The sequence below is a fragment of the Notolepis coatsorum genome (genome assembly GCF_963971535.1).
Source record: "Notolepis coatsorum genome assembly, chromosome: 6".
NCBI lineage: Eukaryota > Metazoa > Chordata > Actinopteri > Aulopiformes > Paralepididae > Notolepis > Notolepis coatsorum.
This window is the reverse complement of record NC_140170.1, coordinates 89,637,607-89,663,817: the sequence shown is the minus strand read 5'-3', so window position 1 is coordinate 89,663,817 and position 26,211 is coordinate 89,637,607. Positions and strand designations below refer to the sequence as shown.

The following is a 26,211-nucleotide window of genomic DNA, read 5'->3' as shown; positions in this document are numbered from 1 at the left end:
AGGCATCCGCACTGCGGCAGACCGCAGACCCACTCTCCCATTCCGCTGTAGCCCAACTGAGAGCACGGCCTGTGAGGAGGGTTATGATATATGCTACCCGAGACACATCACTGGGAAAAGTACGAGGTTGCAATTGGAATATGAGAGAGCACTGGGCGATGAACTCATGGCAGCCTGCTGGAGCCCCTCCATAACGATCCGGCGGCGGCAGGCGTGGCTCCCGGTATTCCTCCCGATCCACAGGATACGCCAGCTCTCCTTCCCTGCCGATCGGTGACGCTCCCGATGCTGATCTCCTCGCAGATTCCGCCCCAGCGGCTGCAGAGCGGGCCTCGTTCACCGCCGCTAACGCTGTATCAGCCGTCTCTTGGGATGTCATGGATAGGTCTCCCAGTCGACCCAGCTCAACTCCAACCGCCATCTGTCGATCCATCAGAATCCTTAGCTGGTCCCGCAGAGCTACGATCTCGTCCCGCATCTCCTCGGTGGAACTCATGGTATGGCTAGAGCTTCTGTTACGAATGACAGGTAAGTGAGAGTTCCAGTTGTCAAGGAAATGAGACAGAGAATTGTTTACTCTTCAAAACATGTTTAACTCTTTATTTCAAGAGAACAAGAGTAATTAATAGACAGAGAGAGTTGGGTCAGCACTTGTCCAAGCGGTCCTGCCCGTAGTATCAAGTGAAGCTCTAGCAAAGAACAAGAGACAGAGCAGACATTATAAGGGCACATACCAAACATTCCAACGTGTCAATTAGTGACAGCTAGTATGACAGCCAGTGACAGCACCCAGGTGTGACAGACAATTAGTGCGAGACAGCAAATCAGCAGTGACATACAAAGTGTAACCCAAACAACAGGAAGTAAACCAGACAGACAGTAGGATACTATCCTAAGGAGGATAGGACCCAGAACGTTACAGTTTTCATCATGTGTTCAGTGAGTCCGAAAAGCTTGTCAATTTCCGTAACATCCATAACGCTGTGTATTTTGTCACCTATCTCAAAATCCAAAAGGTCAAAACATTTCTTACTGCAGGCTCATCTTTATCTCAATAAGTGTAACTAAAATGTGTAAATTATACTTCCAATTCAAATAGATGCCTTGTCAATGTTAAGTTAAGTTTCCAATGTTCTCTCTGAATGTAACATCCATAACGCTGAAATTGCCCTCAGCAGCGTCGTGCCATCATCAAAGAAGGGGACGTCCGCCAACTGGAGGCCAGTAACCGCCGTCCTGCATGCCTCGATGTCTGGGTCTGAAACCTGATCCGCAGCCATACAGGCGTAATCAATGCCCAGGTGGACAGCACCGATGGCGGCCCGCGAGAGGCAGTCAGCCACGGGGTTGTCCTTCCCTGCCACATGCCGGATGTCAGTGGTGAACTCAGAGATGAAAGCCAGATGGCGTTGTTGCCTGGCAGACCACGGTTCAGACACCTTCGCCATAGCAAAAATCAATGGTTTGTGGTCTACAAAAACAGTGAAAGGGCGAGCCTCCAGCAGGAAACGGAAATGTCTGAACGCCAAGTACAGGGCAAGGAGCTCACGGTCAAAGGTGCTGTACTTCTGTTTGCTGGAACGGAGTTGTCGGCTGAAGAACGCCAGGGGTTGCCAAATGCCCTTGACCAACTGCTCGTAAACTGCTCCAATGGCATAATCCGAGGCATCAGTTGTCAATGCCACGAGAGCCTCAGGCACGGGGTGCGTCAGCATGGTCGCGCTCGCAAGGGCCTCCTTGGTATCCGAGAACGCCTTTGACATGTCGTCGGACCAGTCTATGGCATGCTTGGGAGTCTTGCCCTTGAGAGCCCCATACAGGGGGCGCATTAGGTGGGCAGCCTGAGGGATGAACCGATGATAGAAATTCAACATCCCCAGGACCTCCTGCAAGGCCCTAACCGTGGTAGGGCGTGGGAGCCGCAGCACCGCTTCCACCTTTACTGGTAATGGGACCGCCCCAGCAGTAGTGATGTGGTGGCCAAGGAAGTCCATGGCAGGCAGTCCAAACTGACACTTTTCTGGGTTGATGATTAATCCATGCTCTCTGAGGCGACTGAAAAGGAGCCGGAGGTGTGTTAGGTGTTCTGCCTTGGACGTGCTGGCTACCAGGATATCGTCTAGGTAGACGAACACGAAAGACAGGTTGCGCAGCATGGCGTCCATTAACCTCTGAAAGGTCTGAGCAGCATTTTTTAGGCCAAAAGGCATCCTCAGAAATTCAAAGAGTCCGAATGGGGTTATAACTGCTGTCTTGGGGATGTCCTGAGGGCTAACCGGCACCTGGTGGTATCCTCTCACCAGATCCACCTTCGAAAAAACAGATGCGCCAGCTAGGTGGGCTGAAAAATCTTGTATGTGTGGAACCGGGTAACGATCAGGTGTAGTGGCGTCATTAAGGCGCCGGTAGTCGCCACACGGACGCCAGCCACCGTTAGCCTTTGGAACGAGATGGAGAGGCGAGGCCCAAGGACTGTTGGAACGACGAACGATGCCCAGTGCCTCCATGGAGGCAAACTCATTCTTAGCGATGGTGAGCTTGTGTGGGTCGAGACGACGAGCCCTAGCATGTACCGGTGGGCCTTCCGTGGAGATGTAATGAATGACTCCATGCTTAGTGGCCGCGGACGAGAAGGTGGGTGTTGTGATGTCCGAGAACTCCAACAGGAGGCGGGAAATCATCAGTGGGCGCGACGGCGCTGGACAGTGTCATTGTGGCCGTGTCACTGCGCTCACATGCCAAGGAGCCAAACGTCTCAGCATTGACGAGCCGGCGATTCCCCACGTCTACCAAGAGACTGTTGGCGCAGAGAAAGTCAGCGCCTAGGAGGGGAGTGGACACCTTGGCCAACACGAAATCCCGGGTGAATCGCTGGTCAGCAAAACATAATGCCACGGTGCGTTTGCCAAATGTAGGGATCGCACTGCCATTGGCAGCTTCAAGGGCGGCGCCCCGTTTCGCTGAGTGGAAATCCTGAGTGGATGCCGGCAACACGCTCACCTGGGCACCCGTGTCACATAAAAAACGGCGGCCGGAGAGTGAGTCGGTGACGTACAGCAAGCCTGCAGGATGGCCAACACTCACGGCTGCTAATGAGTGGCAGCCAGTGTGTTTCCCGACCCACTGTAGCTACATGGTGGCAGACACTTCTTAGCTTTGTTCCCAAACTTTGCGTGGTAAAAACACAACCCCGACGGCCTCACCCGGCGGGGCATAGCCGCGGCAGAGATAGAGTGCTTGGAACCCCTGTTCATCAATGGTGTAGGCTGATGCTGCTACACACCTCTTCCCAGCTGAGAAAAATACATCTGCTTCTCTAGCTAGCTGGCGAAAGTCAGTTTTGATGGAATTAGCCATAGGTAAACGAACATAGTCTGGTAGCTGTTGCAGGAAAAGCTCTTTAAATAGAAAACATGGCCCATGGTCACCCAGCAAAACTAACATGTGGTCCATCAGTTCAGAGGGCTTTGAGTCACCCAATCCAGGTAGAGAGAGAAGCTGGCGAGCACGGTCCGATTCAGACAGACCGAAAGCCTTTTTTTTATTATTATTTCTTTATTGCAGGAAAAGTAGTACATACATTTACAATCGTCAATATTATACATTCTCCATCTTTTCTTCTTTTCTTCCCCTTTCATTTCCCCTTCCCCTCCTTCATACCCACCCCATCCCCCCCACATCGAGGTTTTTGAAGACACATCTGCAAAACATCCAAACATACAGCATAGATGCTACTGAAAAAAATTAATAAAAATAAAAACAATAATAGTATCAATCAGACCTATCTGTATCATGCACAAATATTTAGATACAAAGAAGTAAAGAAAGAACTAAAAACACAGAAAGAAAACTTCTCCAGCACGGCATCAATGAGGTTATTTCACTCCTTTCCCCACCCCTGCCCATAATATTGTGGTAATTCTTGAGTATTCTGACCTTCCGCAGCTGCGTCTCCCGTTCCCCTCTCCCTCCCCCAGTTACCCACCCAGCCCCCGGGGGTCTCATTCACACCCATACATACCAGGACAGGGAGGGGGGGATTAGAAAATAGGAATAAAATAACGATAAAAAATAAGGAAGTGTAGTTAGAGGTGTAAAGCTCTATCCTTTCTAAGTCTCTTCATTGATAGTCAGGGTATCGATGTGTTGCAGAAATGGTTGCCAGGTCACTTGGAATGTTTCAAGGGAGCCCTTTAGGGAGAATCTGATTCGCTCAAGCTTAACGCAATGTAGTATCTCATGTACCCATCTGTTGTGAGTAGGTGGGGAAGGGTGTATCCACTTAAAGAGAATAAGTCTCCTAGCGAGGAGGGTAGTAAGCGCCACAACTCGTTTTGCAGCCCTAGATATTATCGTAGGGGTATTCGGGATTCCGAAAAAGGCAGTGAGTGGATCTGGGTCTAACGCCACTCCCAGGACCCTACTCAGTGTATCGAATATTGTAGTCCAAAACTCTGTGCGTTTGGGGCATGTGCATATAATCGGCTGGAGATTGTTTACATCTATTACACGCATCCGTTCTATCCGGGTATATCTTTGCTAACCTCGCATTGGTGTAGTGAACTCTATGCAGTATCCTACACTGCAGCAAACTGTGTCTTGCACATATAGAGGAAGTGTGTACCAGGTCTAGTATATGATCCCATTGTTCATCTGTAATGATAATTCCCAGATCCTCGTCCCATTTGGCTTTCAGGGAGTCTAAGCAAGTTGGGTTCATCCAAAATATTTGATCATATAAAATTGAGACGAGCCCTTTCCGCCAGGTACCGAGCGATAGGAGAGGGTCAGTCCTAGAGTCTGGAGGAAGGCCAGGGAATTGTGGGAATTGGTTCTGAACAAAATGTCTGATCTGAAAAAAACGGAAAAGGTGGGAATTTGGGAGACCAAATTTTTTCGACAATTCTGCAAACGACGAGAACACACCTCCGGAGTAGCGGTCATTAATGGTTAGCAAACCTTTGTTTGCCCAGCTTCTGAATACAGGATCAGAACAGGATGGTAAGAATAGGTGATTACGAGAGATTGGAGCTAGCCCTGACGGAGCGTGTAGGCCAAATTGTTTCCTAAACTGACTCCAGATTTTCAAAGTTTCCGTCACAATTTGGTTCTGAGCCACCTGTTTAATAGGGATCGAAATGGGTAATTGGGATGTTGCCACAGACCAGAGTGAGTACTTTGAAGAGGAGACTTCCATCCGAGCCCATTGGGGTTGGTCTTCTTCCTCCCTCCTGGTCCTCCAGTAAAGGAGTTTGTTTATATTACATGCCCAGTAGTAATAGCGAAGATTAGGCAAAGCCAAACCCCCTTCCGATTTGGGAAGTTGCATAATCATCCTCTTAATATGTGCTCTTTTGTTACCCCACAGGAATGAACCTATAAGTTGATCAATCGAAGTGAAAAAGGCTTTATTAATAAATATCGGTATATGCTGAAAAGCATATAGAAATCGGGGTAGGACCACCATCTTTATCAGGTTAACCCTTCCCAGAAGCGAGAGGGGGAGAGAGGACCATCTCGTCAGATCTAGCTTAAAGCGCTCCAGCAGAGGACGGAAATTCTTTGCGAAGAGCTCCGTCTGTGATTTGGCCATAAAAATCCCTAGATATGTGAATCCTTCCGTGGCCCTTTTAAAGGGGAAAAGCGATTGAGGAAGCCGTTCCGCAGACGCATTAACCGGTAAATATTCACTTTTCTGGAGATTGAGTTTGTATCCAGAGAGCTGCCTATGTTGTTCTAGAATATCAAGGATAACAGGGATGGACGATGACGGATTGGAGACATAAAGTAGGAGATCGTCGGCATACAATGAGAGTTTATGAACCAGGCCGAACCTCTCAATCCCCTCAAATCTAACCTCACTGCGAAGCCAAATGGCTAAGGGTTCTGCAGCGAGCGAGTAGAGCAAGGGAGAAAGCGGGCATCCTTGACGAGTACCGCGATAGAGCGCAAACTGGCCCGACTTGGTACCATTCACATTGACCGAGGCCACCGGGGACGAGTATAGGAGTCTTATCCATGAAATAAAACCCGGTCCCAAACCGAATTTCTCAAGTGTATGGAACAGGTACCTCCATTCCACTCTGTCAACCGCTTTCTCAGCATCTAGGGAGAGTACCATTTCTGGCGCGCCAGTCGTGGTTGTGAAAAGGATATTTAGCAGCCTTCTGGTGTTAAAGAAGGATTGCCTGTCCATGATGAAACCCGTCTGATCCGGGTCTATCAGGAACGGGACCACCTTCTGAAGACGGCATGAAAGGACCTTAGCCAATATTTTACAATCCACATTAAGGAGGGAGATTGGTCTGTAACTGCTACAAAGGAGAGGGTCTTTACCTTTTTTGAGCAGCAGGGATAATGACGCCTCTGATAGCGTGAGTGGCATTTGGCCCTTTAGAAGGGAGTCGTTATATACTCTCAGTAGAAAAGGAGCAACCAACACGGAGTACGTTTTATAAAATTCTGTAGCCATCTGGCCCGGGTGATTTACTACTTTGTAAAGATTTGATTGCCTCAGTCACTTCAGAGATGGTTATAGGCATGCCTAACTCTTCAGCCTCCGCTCTATTCGCTTGAGGGTACTTGAGAGACTTGAGGGGGTTTGGGCGATCCCAGTCCTGCTGTGAAGATTCCGACGTGTAAAGTTTGGAATAATAGTCAGAGAAAATTTCAGAAATTTCCGTAGGGTCTGTTGTAGTGACACCTAATTGGGATTTTATCCTGGGAATCAGTCTAGAGGCACTCACCACTCGTGCTTGGTACGCAAGTAATTTTCCGGCCTTATCCCCCTGTTCGAAAAAACGTTTCTTGGTGTGCAAGAGTAGTCTCTCTATCTTACTAGTTGAGAGCAAATCATATTGTGATTGGAGCTGGAGTCGTTTCTTGTATAGAGCAGGAGTTGGTTTAGATGAATACTGGATGTCCAATCGTTTAATCTCATCTGATATATCCGTTAATTTGGATTGTTCCTGCTTCCCAAAATGAGAGGTAAAGGAGATGGCCTGTCCGCGGAGATATGCCTTAAATGCCTCCCAGAGCATGTCACTGCCAACTTCAGGTGTGTCGTTTATCTCAAAGAAGACTTTTATTTGTGCATGGATAAAATCCTTAAATTCAGGTTCAGATAATAAGTGGGAATTGAATCTCCAAAATTTTGAGGGTGTTCTACCCTGGGGGAAGTTAATTTCAACGGATGTCGGGGCATGATCGGAAATGACTATACTATGGTACTTAGTAGAGACTACATTATGTAGTAGTTTTTCATCTAGCAAAAATAAGTCTATCCTCGAATACGTGTGGTGGACATGGGAGAAGAAGGAGAAAAGTTTATCGGTAGGAAATGTTGCTCTCCAAGGGTCTATAAGGCCAAGTTGTTCCATATGAAATTTCAGGATGTTCGCTGCTTTGGAGATGGTAGTTCGTCTATCCGAGGACCTATCCAATTCTATGTTTTGGACCTGGTTAAAGTCTCCTCCGATAATTATGTGATGATCATTAAGGTTAGGTATCGAGGAAAATAAGTTAGACACAAATTTATCATTGTCCCAATTTGGCGCATATATTGAGGCCAAAACCACTGGAATGTTTTGCAGCTTGCCCGACACTATAACATATCGTCCGTCAAGATCAGTTAGAATGGTGGCAGGCTCGAAGGGTACATCCCTATGTATAATGATTGCAGCTTCCCTGGCTTTTGCTGAGAATTTAGAATGAAAAACGTGTCCCATCCATGCTCTCTTAATGCGGGGGATATCTGAGGTGCAGATGTGTGTCTCCTGTAAAAAACAAAGGTCACCCTTGAGGTGTCGTAGATGGTTAAGTACCTTATTAGCCTTGATAGAGCTATTCATCCCTTTGACATTCCATGAGACGAAACGGATGTTCCTGCCCGTCACTGCCATGTTCTGTTAAGTATATACATACCTGAGTTGAGAAGATAAAACATTAGAAGAGAGGAGAAAGGTAGAGTGGGATAGAGAAAAGGGGGGGGGGGAGTTGACGCACACACATACACCCACACAACCATACACAACCATACTCACCCAGGGGTACATCCCTTGGTCCCTAAGGGAACAGCAACAGCCTCTGTATCTCTCAGAATACTTTCCTTCCGGTGGAGACTTCATCCTCACTCCCCGTTTCCCCCCTCTCCCATCAATTTCGAAAAGCCTCCAATATGGTTACGTATAAACCTTTAAATTGTGTTAAAAGAACATTCGAACTGCCAGAGAAATAAGAAATAAAAGCCAAAACAACAAAAGGGATGCTTAAATTCAAAAATTAAAGACTGTGATAAAAATGAAAGATATTTGCAACACAACTCGGGGCTTATCCATTACATTTACATTTACATTTAGTCATTTAGCTGACGCTTTTATCCAAAGCGACTTACAAGTTCTGTACGACAAGCCATCGGGAAGGGCACAACTCTATCAGCTGAGTAACAATGTTCATCAAAGTGTTGAGTGCTACAGTGTAGGTTAGTTTATTAGGACAAGTGCATGACAGTACGGTTAGTTAGGGTTAGATAATCTTTTTTTTTTTTTTTTTTTTTTTTCAGATAATGGTTGAAGAAGTGCGTCTTTAGTCGACGGCGAAAGATTGGACGAGTTTCGGCTGTCCTAACTGGGGTGGGTAGTTCATTCCACCATTGTGGGGCAAGGATTGAGAATAGGCGACTTCTCTTTGATGACCCTCCCGGAGCTTGGATAGGAGTAGGTCTGAGGCGGCCAGAAGATGCAGAGCGTAGGGGTCTTGAGGGTGTGTAGTTAGAGACCATTGACCGGAGGTAGGCGGGAGCAGTTCCCTTTGCCGCACGGTATGCTAGGTCGAGGGCCTTGAAGCGGATTCGTGCAGCAATGGGGAGCCAGTGCAGGTCCCTAAGAAGTGGGGTGACATGGGCCGACTTCGGTAGGTTTGAGATCAGGCGGGCCGCTGCGTTCTGAATGAGTTGAAGAGGCTTAGTGGCAGTGGCCGGGAGGCCAGCGAGCAGTGCGTTGCAGTAGTCGAGGCGGGAAATTACTGTTGATTGGACGAGGAGTTGGGTGGCTTCTTTTGTCAGGAAGGGGCGGATCCTTCTGACGTTGCTCAGGAGGAATCGGCAGGTTCTGGTTGTCGCTGCGATGTGAGCAGAGAAGTTCAACTGGTCGTCGAGGACAACACCAAGGTTCTTGGCGGTCGGGGACGTGGTCACAGCTGCATTCTCGACTGTGATGGAAAGGTCGGTCAGGGGGGAGGATTTGGCCGGCAGGTGGAGCAATTCTGTTTTGCTTAGGTTCAGTTTGAGGTGGTTGGTCGTCATCCAGGCGGAGATGTCGGACAGACAGGCCGAGATCCGCTCAGAGACGTGGATATCTGAGGGAGGGAAGGAGAGGAAGAGTTGAGTATCGTCGGCATAACAGTGGTAGGAGAAGCCATGAGACATGATAATGTTACCCAGTGATTTAGTGTAGAGGGAGAAGAGAAGGGGTCCTAAAACCGAGCCCTGGGGGACACCCGTCCGCAGGGGGCGGGTGGCCGACAGGGTCCCTCTCCATGACACTTGGTAGGAGCGGTCATTGAGGTATGATGACAACCATGTCAGCGCAGAGCCAGCCACTCCCATTCCTGCGAGGGCCCCGAGGAGGATCTGGTGGTTGACTGTGTCGAAGGCTGCAGATAGAGATTAGACATAAAAGCGCTACCAATGACTCCCAATAAGGAGTGTGGCCCATAGAAAGTTAAGAGTGGACAAGTAAACCGAGGCGTTACAGTGTGTGTAGGTTAGCCTATAATTCAGTGGACCTGGGCAAAGCCCGCCTCCAACCTACAGCAGCTCGGGGAGAGTGTCTTTAGCCCCTGTTACCAAGCCCACTAGGGATATAAAGATTGCAAAACCAAAACATAGTTGAAAAAGAGGTGCCACTCTCCTCTTTTCTCTTCCCCCCTTTCTCCTTCTGCCTATTTAAAAAACAAAAAATTATATACATACATTTAAAGAGTAAAATATTAATAAACATGAGGTATATGCAGCTACAGGGGTTACACAATTGAGGGACCTCACAATGTACCTAAAATATGTATAGGGAGGTAATATGGTTAGTCACATTCGGCAGTGTCAGAGACCTATACCTTAAGACAGTAAAAAGAAGCGTGTGCAAATTGAATTGGTTCAGTCAGTACCTTAGGTGCTTCTTGAAACATGCATACACAACCCCCACTACCCAATAGATACTATCCGGTTTATGTGTATTGAGACACTCAAATATTAAGAGGAGCATGTGCACCCTGAATATGCTCACCCTGCATAGAGTCATATGTATATAAATAAATCCATACAAAAGAAAAGACAAATTAAGTTAAGAAAAAAAGGAAAGATTATATACATATATAAATATAAAAATTGAAATAAAAAAGAAGGGGGGGGGGGGCAAAAACAAAAAATACAAAATAGGGAGCAGAAGAAAACGGCATGCAATCATTCACAAGGTCATGGCTATAGCAACCTGGTTGGCATAGGGTTCCTTTTGAAGGAGTCCCTCCGATTGAAATAACAATATTCCCCTTCTGAGGCATAGGCGGACAATCTATAGTGACTGAGCACTATAATAATATAGCCAAGGTCCACAAGTTCAGCCGAACACTCAGTACATCGTAATCATGTCTAATGCTGTTGGCGTTGGTTTCAGCTGTCCCCGAGTGTCCGTTGGGCCTAGGTAAATGGCCTAGTAAATTCAGGCCCAGTCTCTGCGCATTGAGTACTCCTAACGCGTACATATAGAACCTTCATTATCCTATCAAACCGATCCCTTCTGTTTATTTAGCAGCCCCTAAACAGAGGGAATGTCTACAGTTTGAATGAGAGAGAGACATATGTAAGATAAGGGCTATCAAAGAATAATGAAAAAAGCAAAAAGGCGTTAGAAATACGGGCAAAATATAATCCGCGTCGGCTGTTTGGGAAGCACAGAGTTCAGTTTCAGAAGCCAGTCCGCTTAATGTCAATAGCATCCCCCCATGAGGTCTAATTATCAGGTCTAACGCAGTCGACCAATGTAGCCCAACCAATGTCTATAAATTCAGTCTCGCATTCTACATTCATTGTTCATTGTTCATTGCTCCCGGCGTCAGATTAGCTTACCACTGGGTATACGTTGGGTAGCCGTCCACGCTAGGCTAACTTGGCCTTGAGGTACGCTTCGGCATCCCCAACAGACGTGAAGCGTATTCTGTCCCCGCTCTCTTCCGTAATCATCAGTTTAGCAGGGTAGTGGAGACTAGGCCTCAGCCCCCGCTTGTAAAGTAGTGCCATCACATCGCGGTACGGTGCTCGCTGTTCCAACACAGCCGGGGTATAATCCTCGTAGAAAGCAATTTGTTGACCGTCGTATAGCATCTCCGCTCTTCTCTTTCTGGCCTCCCGAATCACCCGTTCTTTAGTTTGATAGTTATGAAACCTGATGATAACGGACCTAGGCTTTTCACCCTGCTTCGGTTTAGCTGCCAGAGACCTGTGTGCGCGGTCCAATTATGGATGGTTAGGGAGGGTCTCTGCCCCAAGAATTTGGGGTAAAAGGGTGGCGAAGAAGGATGTTGGTCTCGGGCCCTCAATCTGTTCTGGTAGTCCAATGATCCGAAGGTTGTTACGTCGCCCTCGAGCCTCGAGGTCCTCCGCCTTAGCCTTTAGCACCGCATGGCTGGCCCTCAGATCCGCACATGTAGCCTCCAGCGACGTAATTCTTTCGCTTACAGATTCTGCATTCTCCTCCAGGGAATCAACCCGCTGTGCATTGTCGGCCACGTCCGTTTTCATTTGGTCAAGTTTATTTTCCAAAGCGGTAATGGCTTTTCTGAACTCTGTGGTCATAGCCTCTTTGTGGCTTTCAAGCAGGGTGGCCAGCCAGGCCTTGCTAAAAGTATCGTCAGCCTCCTCCTCGTTCGGAACATCGCCCCGTTTTGGTCTTGGAGTCTTGGATGTCATCTTTGCGACGATAAATACTTAGTTAGCTATATCGATGTTAGCATATAAACAAGAATTGTGAGGTTTTGGAGTCTTAAAACGTAGAAATTAAAAAAACATGAGGGAGAGAGGGGAAAACGCGTCCTACTCCCTGCTCACCATACCGGAAGTCCCAGACCGAAAGCCTGTTTTAAGGTGTGTCTTTATAGCAACATATTTGTCATGTGTAGGTGGGTTTTCCAGCAAACTCACCACTCTCGCCGCAGTTGAGTTCGTAAGGGCTGCTACCACATAGTAGTACTTGGTGGCGTCCGCGGTAATATCCCTGAGAGCGAATTGGGCTTCAGCTTGCGCAAACCAAGCGTTGGCACTCTGCTCCCAAAACTCGGGCAGTTTGAGTGAAACGGCGTTCAAAGATTTGCGATCTGCGTTCTGTTGTTCAGTTGACATGTTCGATATAATCTCCGAAATACGTCCAAGAGAAAAACCAGGGTCACCAATGTAGGAATGCGGTAATGATAGTGAAAACGGAGCCGTGTTCCGATGCAAAAATACTATTTTATTACGCACTCTATAGTCGCACAAACAACACTTCCATTCATCTCTCATTCGTCTCTCTTTAACTACGTCATCCCCCGCTAAGGATCACGGGAGATGTAGTAAACACCACATAAGGCTAGAATGCCGTGAATTATGTCCCAGTACTTACTTACTTACTTATCCTCTTCGTGCCGGTTGGGGCATAAGGCCGCAATCATACACTGCCACTGAATCCTGTCTCGTGCTTTGGCCTGCGCTTCGTCCCAGGAAGCCCCCCCTCCTCCCTCCCCTTCCAGTGGAAGAATGTGAAATGGGTGCTCTGGTGACAAGTTCTGCACAAATAACAATCTGTATAGTCAAAGTCATACCGCCAAGAGGAGTTAACTGTAGAAAAAACATGTTTTTTAATACATTTTAGTTAATTAATTTAGTGAATCGTAAGTGTGAGATAGTCTGAGTCTAGTACATCCTCTCCCTTCCTTTCTTTGGCTTTTCAATATACATGTACTTAATACGTTAAGCCTAAAAGAGACTTCTAAGTTTGCTTGGTCACATGCTATTCCAATTGTGTTCATCTGGAAAGGTCACATGATCTGTCGGGAGGGGGGCATTTGAATGCCTAGTAGTTCCAGAATTGGGTCACAACCTATCATGTGATGGCTGGATGGAATATAGCCAGTACAATGATGTGAATTGAGTCAGAAAAAGCTTATTGTGGAATGTTAATGCCAGGAGTGCAATTTCTTCAGCTTCAGATGTATAATTTGATTTGTTATAACTGTTTTAGTGCACTCTCTCTGAGCAGTGTGTGTTGAGGGGGCGTGGCCCTCTGTTCCTTAACCCATTCAGTGCCAACCACGAGATTAGTCGTGTTAACTCGCCATGCATTGCGTGCCAATCACGAGTTTTCTCTGGTTTTAATCGTTATTTATTTTATTAGCGATATTTCGATTTTTCAGCCCGCTTCTCTAGCGTGCATAAGGACACATATACTATCGATAATCTAGCGTTTATTTGAAAACGATTCATAAATCAGCCGAAAAATTACAACGTGTTTTGTGTATTTTGTGTAGAGCTATTATCGCGGATTTCTCTGGAATTACTAGAAATCTCCAAAACTATACTCGTATTCAAAACGGTATAAAACGGAAATGTACCAATGAAAAAACAATCAGTTTCGTACATGTTGGCTGCAAGCAAGTCATTGATAAGCGACAGGTGTATTAGACCCATAGCCATAATTTAAGATATAGTTTAAGCGTTCGCAAATTTCCCCGTCCTCCCATTGACTAAAGCGCTGGCACGGAACGGCCTAATTTGGTCATATGGGCGTGGCTCTGAATGAGTTCTTAAAAGGAGAAGTCAAGTTAGTATCATAATACATGACACTTTAAAATGTAACATGTACATGGGACCAGTGTGGTCGGTTGCTATGGGAGATTAACATTGGCTAACTGTGCAGGTGATCAATAAATTGTCAGTTGCTGTGGATGTTTTTTAACCATTACAATTAACTAATTGTAGCAAACTAGTTTTAATTACTAGCTAGCTGATATCCTTTGCAACTACTGACAATTGACGGACTGACTGATGGGCCAATCAGGGTAACTGATTAGATTATGTAATCTCTTCAAGGAAGCAGATCTCTTCATTGGATGTCTGAAATGGTTTGATTATTTTGATATCCAGTTGGATAGAGATCAAAGGGATTTAATCATCATTTCCACAACAATAACAACAGCAGTTCTAAGATTTTGGGATAGTCATCAACATACCTTCTGTAAAAGAATGCTATGAGATTGAAAAACACGATTTTCACTGTGCTAGCATTAACTGTGTTTAGCATTAACAAAATGATGGAAGTGCCATGGATTAGCATAGGGTTAACACTGAGGTTAGCTAGGGACAAAGACAAAGGAAAAAAGGAAATTTCCCCCCAAAGCTAATTTGTGTGGACTATGATGTGGAACAGTAGGCCAATGGAGTCTGTTTGACTGGTGAAGGTAAAGGCCAGAAAAATCAAAGGCTGAACACTGAGAGACAGTTGGTCTGTGTCAGTTTCCCTCCATGTTTGAATCATGTTATTCATGGTGTGTCGTTCAGAGGAAAGCTTTGGCTCCTACTCAGCATGCCTCATTGTTTTTTCTTTTTGTATTTTCTTTTCAGCTGAAGTCTATAATTCATAGCAGAAATTATTATATAGGTTGTCCTTTTTACAATCACATCTGTTGTTATTGCCCCCCCTCCCAAGCCCTGGCCAGGAGGGCAACGCATGAAAAGTTACACAAGCAGTATACAAAAGTCTACATTTCAACAAGCAGTGACTGACTATAATGTGCATTGTGCTTAAAGCTAAAGGTTTTCACCTGCCTTATCCACAACTTTGGCAAATGCCCTAAAAATGTTCTTGTACAATCACATTTGTCGCCTAATAGGCTGTAATGACCAACCAGCTCACCTATACCCTAGTTGCTTTACACACTATTCCCTGGAGATGTTGACCTCTCTGTAGCAACACTAATCAAAAGTGGGATATTTGGATAACACATCGCACATCGATGCCGACTGGGACCAGAAAAGAGTTATAGGGTGGAATGATGGACCATAGTATTATACACCCTCCATTCATATAGAAAAGTGTGGTCCCAACAAGGGCTGGGCATTGATATTGGTGTCAATACCTGGAATTCAATACAAATACCAAAAAAAAACTATTGTTATACCTTACTTTGCTGAGTCATAGTCTTTTCAGACAGGGAGAGACACTCCACCTGCGTACCGGCTTGTATCTGCGGAGTCTCTATGCGTCTCTCGTGTGAATAGACAGGCACTCCCATGAGTAAACGCCAGGCGCTCTGTGCATGGTCACTATAGAAACTAGCTAACCTTAGGCTGTCTGGCAAGGGTTAATGTGGCTATTATGATCATGTGTGTCCCAATATAACTACTCACCCTGCCACTTCTGAACAACAAATGTTTTTTTTGTGATAATGTTTTTAAATGTTCTTTTTCTTTCTCACACATGAAACAAGACACAACACAATACAGTAGTAATAATAATAATAAACAAGACTATACAGGACAATAACAGCAATAATAATAACAACAATAATGACAATAAATAGAAATAATACAAATAATAAAAACAGAATATAAAAAATTTAATTATATTACCACAGACATTACAAAAGACATTTCTTCCCCCACTCCCTCCCCCCCCACCCCAGGACCTCAGAACCCCTCAGGACCAACATCCCGCTTCGCTGCTAGATCATGGCTTTTAGATCATGGCTTTTACTTTCTCAGCCGCTGAGGCCCTGAACAACAAATGTTGTGGGAGCTCATCATAGGCTACTTGCTTAAAATACCCACACACAAGCATATTAACACAGTAGCTAATAATAGGCCAGATAACAAACCTAATAAGAAATGCCTAACATAAATGTGTTGTTGCATAGGATCATAATCTGCCATTGCTCTGTTTATGTCCAAAGTTAGTTATTATGTCAGGGAACTCCTAGCATGTTTCTCCTCCATATTGTGATTTGTGTGGTGAGTGGTGACACTGCCCTGCGTAGTACTCTCAACTCAGCAGCAGGGGTCGCGTGTGTGAGATGAGCACGAACGTGACCGTTTCACAGGATTGTGTCCCACTTGTCGCTCCGCCTGCCAAAGTCACTGCGCGTCAGTCACTCCCCCGTCTGAAAAGGCCTTTATGTGCATCATCACATGTGCTGCGCCAGTCAATGGGAGGCTTTGTTACATTTTGGGTTGAACAGAGGACATGGCCAATCACCAGCCTTATATCTTAGAACAAACCAGCTTATTGGCTCAATGACGCTGATGAGATGAACTACTCTGGTAGCCAAGGTTGGCATCAAAAGATTCCGCATGCTCAGTAGTATTGGATACCCTGATCCCAACAACATAGAACGCTCTTCTTCTGCTATTGTAATGCCAGTTTCTGGGTCATGTTCGTCCTGGCTGTCAAATACACACGCTCCCTGACCATTTTGTTTGTCTTGGATTCCGCTCGAGTGTTGATCTTTGACCTTTACGCTCTCCCTCTCCCCTGCTAGTGTCTGTGTGTGTAAATCATGCACCACTGTGTCGTCGGAAGCTGAACAAAGCGGCCCTGTGTTTGTCTCCACAAGGCATGGACAATGTCGGCGCACAAGTTATGGTGATGAGAGTGAAATCTGTTGCATTCCTGAGATAGTTTAGTTCCTGTAGCAGTGGACTTGTATGTAAATCTTGCCCTATGCAATTCTATAGTGGATTGGAGTCGTACACAGTAAATTTCGCAGAGTAAATTTTACTTAAACTGAGTACATTTGACTCAAACTGAGTAAAATTTACTCTGCGAAATTTACTGTGTAGGCTACATGGTCCTACAGAGTGGAACAATGGAGTTAGGAATAGTTCATGTTTCCTGCTGCATGAAGAAGTGTCACAACTGCTTCTCACACTAATTCCACTAGAACCGTTCAATTATTAATAAGACCGAAGGGGAAACTCGTGTTGCAGTAAGCAGTTTACAATGCACAGGACAAAATGATAAGCAAATGTAATGAATTAAACTCTTCTCTTCTCCACTCTTCTCTCCTCTCCTCTCTTCTCTTATCTCTTCTCCTCTCCTCTCCTCTCCTCTCCTCTCCTCTCCTCTCCTCTCCTCTCCTCTCCTCTCCTCTCCTCTCCTCTCCTCTCCTCTCCTCACCACAGGACTTCCTGATCATGTTTGTCCATCACCTGGCCACTGTGAGCCTGATAAGCTTCTCCTATGCCAACAACATGCTGCGAGTCGGCAGTCTGGTCATGTGTGTCCACGACGCCTCCGACTTTCTGCTAGAGGTCAGTAGTGACTGGAAACTATAATAAACCAATGAATGTACTTTTTATTGGAACATTGTCTTTTGCATATGTCACGTGACACGTCTGGGTGATGTCTCAGTAAGTGGTTTCGTAGATTTGTTGTATTTCCACAATCATTAACTATGACTGTCACTATAGCCAATGGAAATGCTAGAAATGGTCACGTGGGCTGTGAGAACCAATAGAAAATGACTATTGTGCCAAACTTAATTGCCGACCCCTGGTCTACACCCTCCCCAGACCGACAGTGGGGCAATGTGCACAACGGCCAGGAAGTGAATTGGCATAACGACTAAATTGGGGGATGAAAAAAAATATATATTATTATTATAATTATAATTTCTTTTTTTAGATCGATCTTGGGATTTTATTAATCGATAATCGCTAATTAAAATGAAGATCGATTTTTTTTAACCCAGCCCTAATAATAACTCGAATAGTTATATTCTAACCTTAACCCAAAAGCCATTAACTGGTACCCATAGACAAAATGGATATTAATAGCCCAATCCTGACCATAAATTAAACCACCATTGACCCACATCTTGTACTTTTATTTAAAAAACAAATGTCCTCGGTCAGGATGACTTAGTACCCATTTATAACCTCACCAGGAAGCCTTGTTGCTATAGTACAGACATGTAGTGTATGTGCTGCAGGCAGTAGTGAGTACTTGTGATTGTTGTCTAGACCTTCTGGTCACAGGACTTGGCTGCAGGACAAATAGCTCAGTAGTAAGAGAGCCATGGTATGTGTGTGCACGAGGCCCTACACAATACTGTATTTAAGCACAAAGCTCGTCTTCATTGTTGTGTTTCTTGTTTCAATTTTTTTTTTCTACAGGCAGCCAAGCTGGCCAACTATGCAAAGTACCAGCGCGTATGTGACTTCCTGTTCATTGTGTTCAGTGTGGCGTTCTTCATCACGCGGCTTGTCATATTTCCAATATGGTAAGTGCATTGTGACTGACAGGAGTAGAACACACTGGTGCAACAGTGCCTGGATGGATGTCTCTCTCCACTGAGGACCAGAGATATGGTGTTTGGATGGTACTTAAGTAGTATAAGATGAGATAAGATTGTGAGGTTTTGTCCGCTGCGCACCTACTCGCTCTGTTCCTTTAAGCCTACTCGCTCTGTTCCTTTAAGTTTTCAGTTAATTAATTGCATTCTCCTCTTCACACGCTTCTTCCTGTAGACGCCGTTTGATTGGTGCTTCCCCAACCACACGCTTGTCAATCTCATCCCGCAGCTGTCACAGCTTGTCATTAAGCATTCCTTTTGATTATATATACCCCGATTCCCCATCAAGTGTTGTTGGATCGTTTTGATATATTATCTGCATTTGCCGTTCCTTCCTTGCCTGCTGTTCCCTGTGCTTTGCCTCCCAGGACACTCAAGAAGTATTCCGCTTGGACAACCCGTTCCCCGTAACGACGCGCTCGCCCTGTTTGATTCTGCTCTCTTTACGCACAGCGCCTGGGTGAGTTTTGCAAGACAGTCTTTTGACCCTATCGTTTTTCGTGTGTGTTAAACACTGAAGAGATCCTGCTTTTTGTTCAGTCTGTCACTCACCCTGAGCCTGCTTTTTGGATTGTTCATTGGGATGATATTTGTTTGAACTTTGCTCACTGTGTGTATTCACACCGAAGATAATATCACTTGGATTATTATTGGGACATCGCTCACTGTGTGTATTCACACCGAAGATATTATCACTTGGATTATTATTGGGACATCGCTCACTGTGTGTATTCGCACCGAAGATTCTATCACTTGGATTGTTGTTGGGGCATTGCTCACAGTGTGTATTTACACCGAAGATTCAGTCACTTGGATTATCTGTTTGGGACAAGTCACTTCACCTGTCACCTGTCTGTTCCCAACTGTACTCTGAGCTAACCCGCTCTCTCTCTCTCTCTGTCCCGCTACCACCTCGGAGAACTGCCGAGAGGATTCTGCAGAGCGGCTCTGACGTCACTGTCAGATTCCTCAGACGAACCTTCCCGGGAGAAGCTGCAGAGCAGCAACATTCCTCTAATGCTTGTATCCCAGTCTTTGTCTGTTTTCAACCAAGTTCTTGCTGCTATTCTGTGAAATAAAACAAGCCCTAGTTTTGGCGAACTCTGAAACTACTCTCTCTGTGTCGTTAGCGTTTGGGGTCGGTGTCAAACCATAACATTACGATCCAACCAATATGACGACCCCAGCCGACACAGAGAGAGTCAGAACAGCACTAGCTGGTCAGATCGAGTTGACCAAGGATCACAGTCACCAACTAGAGAGGGCTGCGGCTGCGGTACATGAACTCAGGGAACAGGTCCAGCCTATTCAAGGGTCCCTGGCCGCTCTGGCAGGACAACAGTCAAGTATACTCCTTCATCTTCACACGCTGAGCGACACCGTTAACGCTTTACTTGTACCCCCACTTCCTTCAGGAACATTGGCAGGAGCATCCCCCGCAGCCCAAGCAGGCCCCACGCTTCCCGATCCCCTACCTCGGGAACCCCGTCTCTCCGTCCCACGGCTGTTCGACGGCAACCCCGAGGAGTGTGCCACATTCATCATGCAATGTGAGTTGGTTTTTCGTCATCAACCCAGTCGATTCACTTCAGAAGGAGCCCGAGTGGCCTATATGACAAACTTGCTCTCAGGCCGGGCAGCCCAGTGGGTCACTTCCTCCTGGGCAATGGATGCAGACTTTTGTTTCTCCTATCCAGACTTCGTGGCTGAGCTCCGCAGGGTGTTCCACCATCCAGCCCGTGGTCTGGATCCTGGAGCCCGGTTGGGTACCTTCCGGCAGGGGAGCGGCGGGGTAACAGACTACGTCCTGGAGTTTCGACTGGCGGCGGTGGAGAGCGGTTGGAACGACCCAGCACTTCGCCTAACCTTCATGAGGGGGCTCAGTGACGCAGTCAGGGACCAGCTCGCGACCCGGGAGGAGCCTGACTCCCTCGAGGACCTGTTCAGCCTCGCCATTCGCATCGACGGACGCCTCCAGGAGAGAAGGCGTGAGAGGACCCGACAGGTACCTCCTGAGGGACTCCGGACCCCCCGTACTCATGACGTTACTGCTGGTCGCCCTGCCCTCAACACGACTGGTGGTAGCTTACCCTCCCGTTCGGTTCGCGAGGAGGAACCCATGCAGCTGGGACGCTCTCATCTGAGCCAGGCTGAACGTGAGGCGAGGTTCAGGTCCGGTCTCTGCCTCTACTGCGGTCGGGAGGGACACCGAATCGCCAACTGCCCCACCCGGCCAAAAGATCAGGCTCGCCGAGACCCCGGGAAATCCTGGTGAGCCGTTTTTCTCATTCCCAGAGCCGTGCACCACCTGGCCATCTGATGAGCGTCACCCTGGCCTGGGCGGACCAACGGGCCACGGTGGAGGCACTCATCGACTCTGGGGCAGACGAGAGTTTCCTCGACTTCGAGTTTGCTACCCGGGCCAACATTCCACTTGAGGACCTAGTGAGGCCTTTGGAGATCTTCGCATTGGACCAACACCGCCTGGCCGACATCTCTCAACGCACCTGCCCTGTCGTGCTGACCATCGCTGGGAACCACGTTGAGAGAATCCAGTTCCTTATCACCCGATCCCCTCTTGTCCCGGTGGTCCTGGGTAGGCCCTGGCTCGCGCTGCACGAGCCCCACATCGCCTGGTCCTCCGGTACCATCAAGGGCTGGAGCTCCTCCTGTCACGCCCAGTGTCTACAGGCGGCGTCCTGTCCCCCGCCCCGGAGGCCCGTTGGTGAGTCGCCTCCAGACTCTTCAACCATACCCCCCGAGTACCACGACCTCATGGAGGTTTTCAGTAAGTCCAGGGCTCAGGCCCTTCCACCGCACCGTCCTTACGACTGCGCCATCGACCTCCGCCAAGGGGCTCCCCTTCCCGGCAGCCGCCTCTACAGTCTGACCGTTCCGGAGAAGAAGGCGATGGATCAGTACATCTCTGAGTCCTTGGAAGCAGGACTCATTCGGCCTTCCTCCTCCCCGGTGGCGGCCGGTTTCTTCTTTGTTGGGAAGAAGGACGGGGACCTTCGACCCTGCATCGACTATCGCCAGCTCAACGAGATCACCATCAAGAACAAGTACCCTCTTCCTCTCATGAACTCCACCTTCGAGCCTCTCACCCAGGCTACCGTCTTTACCAAGCTGGACCTCCGGAGTGCCTACCATCTTGTCCGTATCCGTGAGGGCGATGAATGGAAGACCGCCTTCAAGACCCCCAGGGGCCACTACGAGTACCTGGTGATGCCGTTCGGCCTCACCAACGCCCCGGCGGTATTCCAGGCGCTCATGAACGACGTCCTTCGTGACATGCTGGAGGAGTTTGTGGTGGTGTACCTGGACGACATCCTCATCTTCTCCAAGACCCTCGAGGAGCACATCCAGCATGTCCGCCGTGTGCTGGAGCGCCTCCTCCACAATCGGCTCTTCGTCAAGGCGGAGAAGTGCCGTTTCCACTCCGACTCCGTCGACTACCTGGGCTTCATCGTGGAGAAGGGCTTGACCCGAGCGGATCCTCGCAAGATCCAAGCTGTGGAGGAATGGCCTGAACCCACCTCTCGGAAGGAGTTACAGAGTTTCCTCGGGTTCGCCAACTTCTACCGTAGGTTAATCCGGAACTACAGTCAAGTGGCGGAGCCACTTACCAGACTAACCTCTCCCGCCCTGCCGTTCGACTGGTCCCCAGCGGCATGTGCTGCGTTCCGCTCCCTCAAGAAGAGGTTCACTTCCGCCCCGATCTTGCTCCACCCTGACCCCAAGAGACAGTTCATCGTTGAGGTGGACGCCTCGGATACTGGACTGGGGGCTGTCTTATCCCAGCGTTCAGCAACGGACCAGAAGGTACATCCGTGCGCCTTCTACTCGCGTCGGTTCCTCCCTGCCGAGAGGAACTACGACATCGGCAATCGGGAGCTGCTGGCGGTCGTGGCTGCTTTGGAGGAGTGGCGTCATTGGCTTGAGGGGGCCGAGGAGCCATTTACCATCTGGACGGACCACAAGAACCTGACGTACATCCGCGCTTCCAAGCGCCTCAACGGTCGGCAGGCGAGATGGGCCAGCTTCCTCAGTCGGTTCGACTTCTCGCTGACTTTTCGTCCTGGTTCCCGCAACACGAAGGCCGACTCCCTGTCCCGGTTACACTCCAAGGGGGCTCCACCCTCTGAGGTCCCGACTCCCATCCTCCCGGAGGCCAGGGTGGTAGGAGCCATCACCTTGGGCATCGAGGGGGTGGTTAGACGTGCCCTACGCTTCCAGCGTGCTCCAGGCAACGTACCGATTCATCGTCTCTTCGTCCCCGACTCTGTCCGGTCCCGGGTGCTGCTGTGGTGCCATACCAGCCGGTTCGCCTGCCACCCGGGCGTTCATCGCACGTTCTCCTTCCTGGCTCGTCGTTTCTGGTGGCCCACCATGCGGAACGACGTCAAGGAGTTCGTATTGGCCTGCGCGGTCTGTGCCCGCAGCAAGGCCTCGCACCAGGCACCCTCCGGGCTGTTACAGCCACTTCCCGTTCCGAGCCGTCCTTGGTCACATGTGGCGCTAGACTTCGTCACAGGTCTTCCCTCCTCCCAGGGGAACACTTGCCTTCTGACCGTGGTGGATCGATTCAGCAAGGGGGTTCACCTCGTGGCCCTTTCCAAGCTTCCCTCGGCGGCCGAGACGGCGGACCTCCTGACTCACCACGTGTTCCGCCTTCATGGTTTTCCCCAGGACATCGTCTCTGACCGGGGGCCCCAGTTCACCTCCCAGGTATGGCGGGCTTTTTGCAAGGGATTGGGGGTGACGGTCAGTCTTTCCTCTGGTTATCATCCCCAGACTAACGGACAAACGGAGAGGATGAACCAGAGCGTGGAGTCTGCTCTTCGGTGTGTGGCAGCCGAGAGACCAGCTTCCTGGAGCCGTTTCCTTCCCTGGGTCGAGTACTCCATCAACTCCATGGTCAGTTCCGCCACCGGCCTCTCACCTTTTGAGGTTTCCCTGGGCTACCAACCCCCTCTTTTCCCCGCACAGGAGACGGAGGTGGCAGTTCCCTCCGTGCAGGTCCACCTCGACCGCTGCCGACGGGTCTGGGAGATCACCAGGACCGCGCTGCTCCGGACATCTGAGCGCGCCTGTCGTGGGGCCGACCGGCGCCAGGTTCCTGCGCCGACTTACCACCCTGGGCAGAGGGTGTGGCTTTCCGCGAAGGACCTCCCGCTTCGGTCCTCGGCCAAGAAGCTTAACCCCCGTTTCGTCGGACCTTTCGAGGTTCTGAAGGTACTCAGTCCGGCGGCTCTGCGTCTGAAACTTCCTGCGTCCATGCACATTCACCCCGTTTTCCATGTCTCCCGGGTTAAGCCTGTCTCCCTCAGTCCCCTGATGCCTCCAGCTCCTGATCCTCCACCTCCCGAGATGGTGGATGGTCACCCCCAGTGGCAGGTCCGCCGGTTGATGGGCGTTCGACGGCGGGGTCGGGGGTTCCAGTACCTGGTGGACTGGGAGGGTTACGGCCCGGAGGAGCGGAGCTGGGTCTCCCGACAGCTCATTGTGGATCCCGGCCTGATCACGGACTTCCATCGTGCCCATCCGGACGAGCCAGGTCGGCCTGGTCGCCGGGTGGCTCCCGTGGAGGGGGGGGTACTGTGAGGTTTTGTCCGCTGCTCACCTACTCGCTCTGTTCCTTTAAGCCTACTCGTTCTGTTCCTTTAAGTTTTCAGTTAATTAATTGCATTCTCCTCTTCACACGCTTCTTCCTGTAGACGCCGTTTGATTGGTGCTTCCCCAACCACACGCTTGTCAATCTCATCCCGCAGCTGTCACAGCTTGTCATTAAGCATTCCTTTTGATTATATATACCCCGATTCCCCATCAAGTGTTGTTGGATCGTTTTGATATATTATCTGCATTTGCCGTTCCTTCCTTGCCTGCTGTTCCCTGTGCTTTGCCTCCCAGGACACTCAAGAAGTATTCCGCTTGGACAACCCGTTCCCCGTAACGACGCGCTCGCCCTGTTTGATTCTGCTCTCTTTACGCACAGCGCCTGGGTGAGTTTTGCAAGACAGTCTTTTGACCCTATCGTTTTTCGTGTGTGTTAAACACTGAAGAGATCCTGCTTTTTGTTCAGTCTGTCACTCACCCTGAGCCTGCTTTTTGGATTGTTCATTGGGATGATATTTGTTTGAACTTTGCTCACTGTGTGTATTCACACCGAAGATAATATCACTTGGATTATTATTGGGACATCGCTCACTGTGTGTATTCACACCGAAGATATTATCACTTGGATTATTATTGGGACATCGCTCACTGTGTGTATTCGCACCGAAGATTCTATCACTTGGATTGTTGTTGGGGCATTGCTCACAGTGTGTATTTACACCGAAGATTCAGTCACTTGGATTATCTGTTTGGGACAAGTCACTTCACCTGTCACCTGTCTGTTCCCAACTGTACTCTGAGCTAACCCACTCTCTCTCTCTATCTGTCCCGCTACCACCTCGGAGAACTGCCGAGAGGATTCTGCAGAGCGGCTCTGACGTCACTGTCAGATTCCTCAGACGAACCTTCCCGGGAGAAGCTGCAGAGCAGCAACATTCCTCTAATGCTTGTATCCCAGTCTTTGTCTGTTTTCAACCAAGTTCTTGCTGCTATTCTGTGAAATAAAACAAGCCCTAGTTTTGGCGAACTCTGAAACTACTCTCTCTGTGTCGTTAGCGTTTGGGGTCGGTGTCAAACCATAACAAAGATATTCCTTTATTGACCCCCTTGGGGAAATGTGGGTGTCATAGCAGCACGGGGGAGGGGGGAGGTACAGGTATGGGCAAGGTACTAGATGAAAGACATAAATATACGGTAGGCAATATAATTTAATCTGAATATGAAAATGTGAGAAAGATAAACTGAGGGTGTAACCTAACTGGCATGATATACCTTATACGTTATAGTCCGTGCCGGTTTTGGTGGTTAAGAGCTAGACACACTTAGTGGTCAGACATTCATAATAGTTATCGAGTTCTGCAGCCGTTAGTTCTCCAGCTGGCAGCAGTCCATGCCCACGGTTGTAGAGCCTGATGGCCACTGGCACAAAGGACTGGCCGAGATGGTTGGAACTTGGAGGAGTGTTGGGGGGGGGGGGGGGGGGTATGAGTCTGTGGCTGAACATGCTCCTCATCTTAGCTAGCTCCTCATAGATGGGGTGGGACTTGGGAGGGGTTCTCCAGGATAGCGGCTAGCTTCCTTCTCATCCTCCTCTCTGCACCACCTCTAGTTTGACCAGGTCGACTCCCACCACCTTCCTCATCAACTTGTTCAGTTTGTTGGTGTCTCTTAAGCATGCAACGGCAAGAGGACGCTGGCTACTACAGACTGCAGCAGTCTATTGCACACATTGAAGGACCTAAGTCTCCTCAGGAAGAACAGCCTGCTCTGTCCCTTCCCGTAGAGGGCCTCTGTTTTGTCCAACCAGTCTGATTTGTTGTTCAGGTGTACTCCATTACTTGTATGTCTCCACCATCTCCACCTCATCCTCTCGGATGGTGATGGGAGTTGGGTGGGGCCTCTTCTTGCCTCTCCGTTGGACCATCACCAGCTCCTTGGTCTTGCTGATGTTGAGTTGGAGGTGGTTGCTGTCGCTCCACCCTACACAGCTCTCCACCAGGGCTCTGTTCTTGTCCTTGTTGTCATCTGTGATGTAACTTACAGTGGAGGAGTCATCTGAGAACCTCTGCAGGTGGCACCCGCTCGAGTTATGGCAGAAGTCGGTGTAGAGGGTGAACAGGAAGGGTGACAGCACAGTTCCTTGGGGGGCACTGGTGTTGCTCACCAGTACATCTGACAAAGAACACAGAACACAAAGAACACAGTCAACCATCAGATCCT

At 48.6% G+C, this 26,211-nt stretch overlaps 1 protein-coding gene across 1 annotated transcript in view; it reads left to right on the top strand.

Moving 5' to 3' along the window:
• The window catches only part of cers5 (ceramide synthase 5), a 118,620-nt gene that overhangs the window by 78,381 nt on the left and 14,028 nt on the right, over window positions 1-26,211 (top strand). Inside the window, exons 7-8 of the mRNA XM_084317603.1 lie at window positions 17,201-17,329; window positions 18,194-18,300. Coding sequence (XP_084173729.1) covers window positions 17,201-17,329; window positions 18,194-18,300 — 236 coding nt within the window. The remainder of the gene's footprint in view (window positions 1-17,200; window positions 17,330-18,193; window positions 18,301-26,211) is intronic.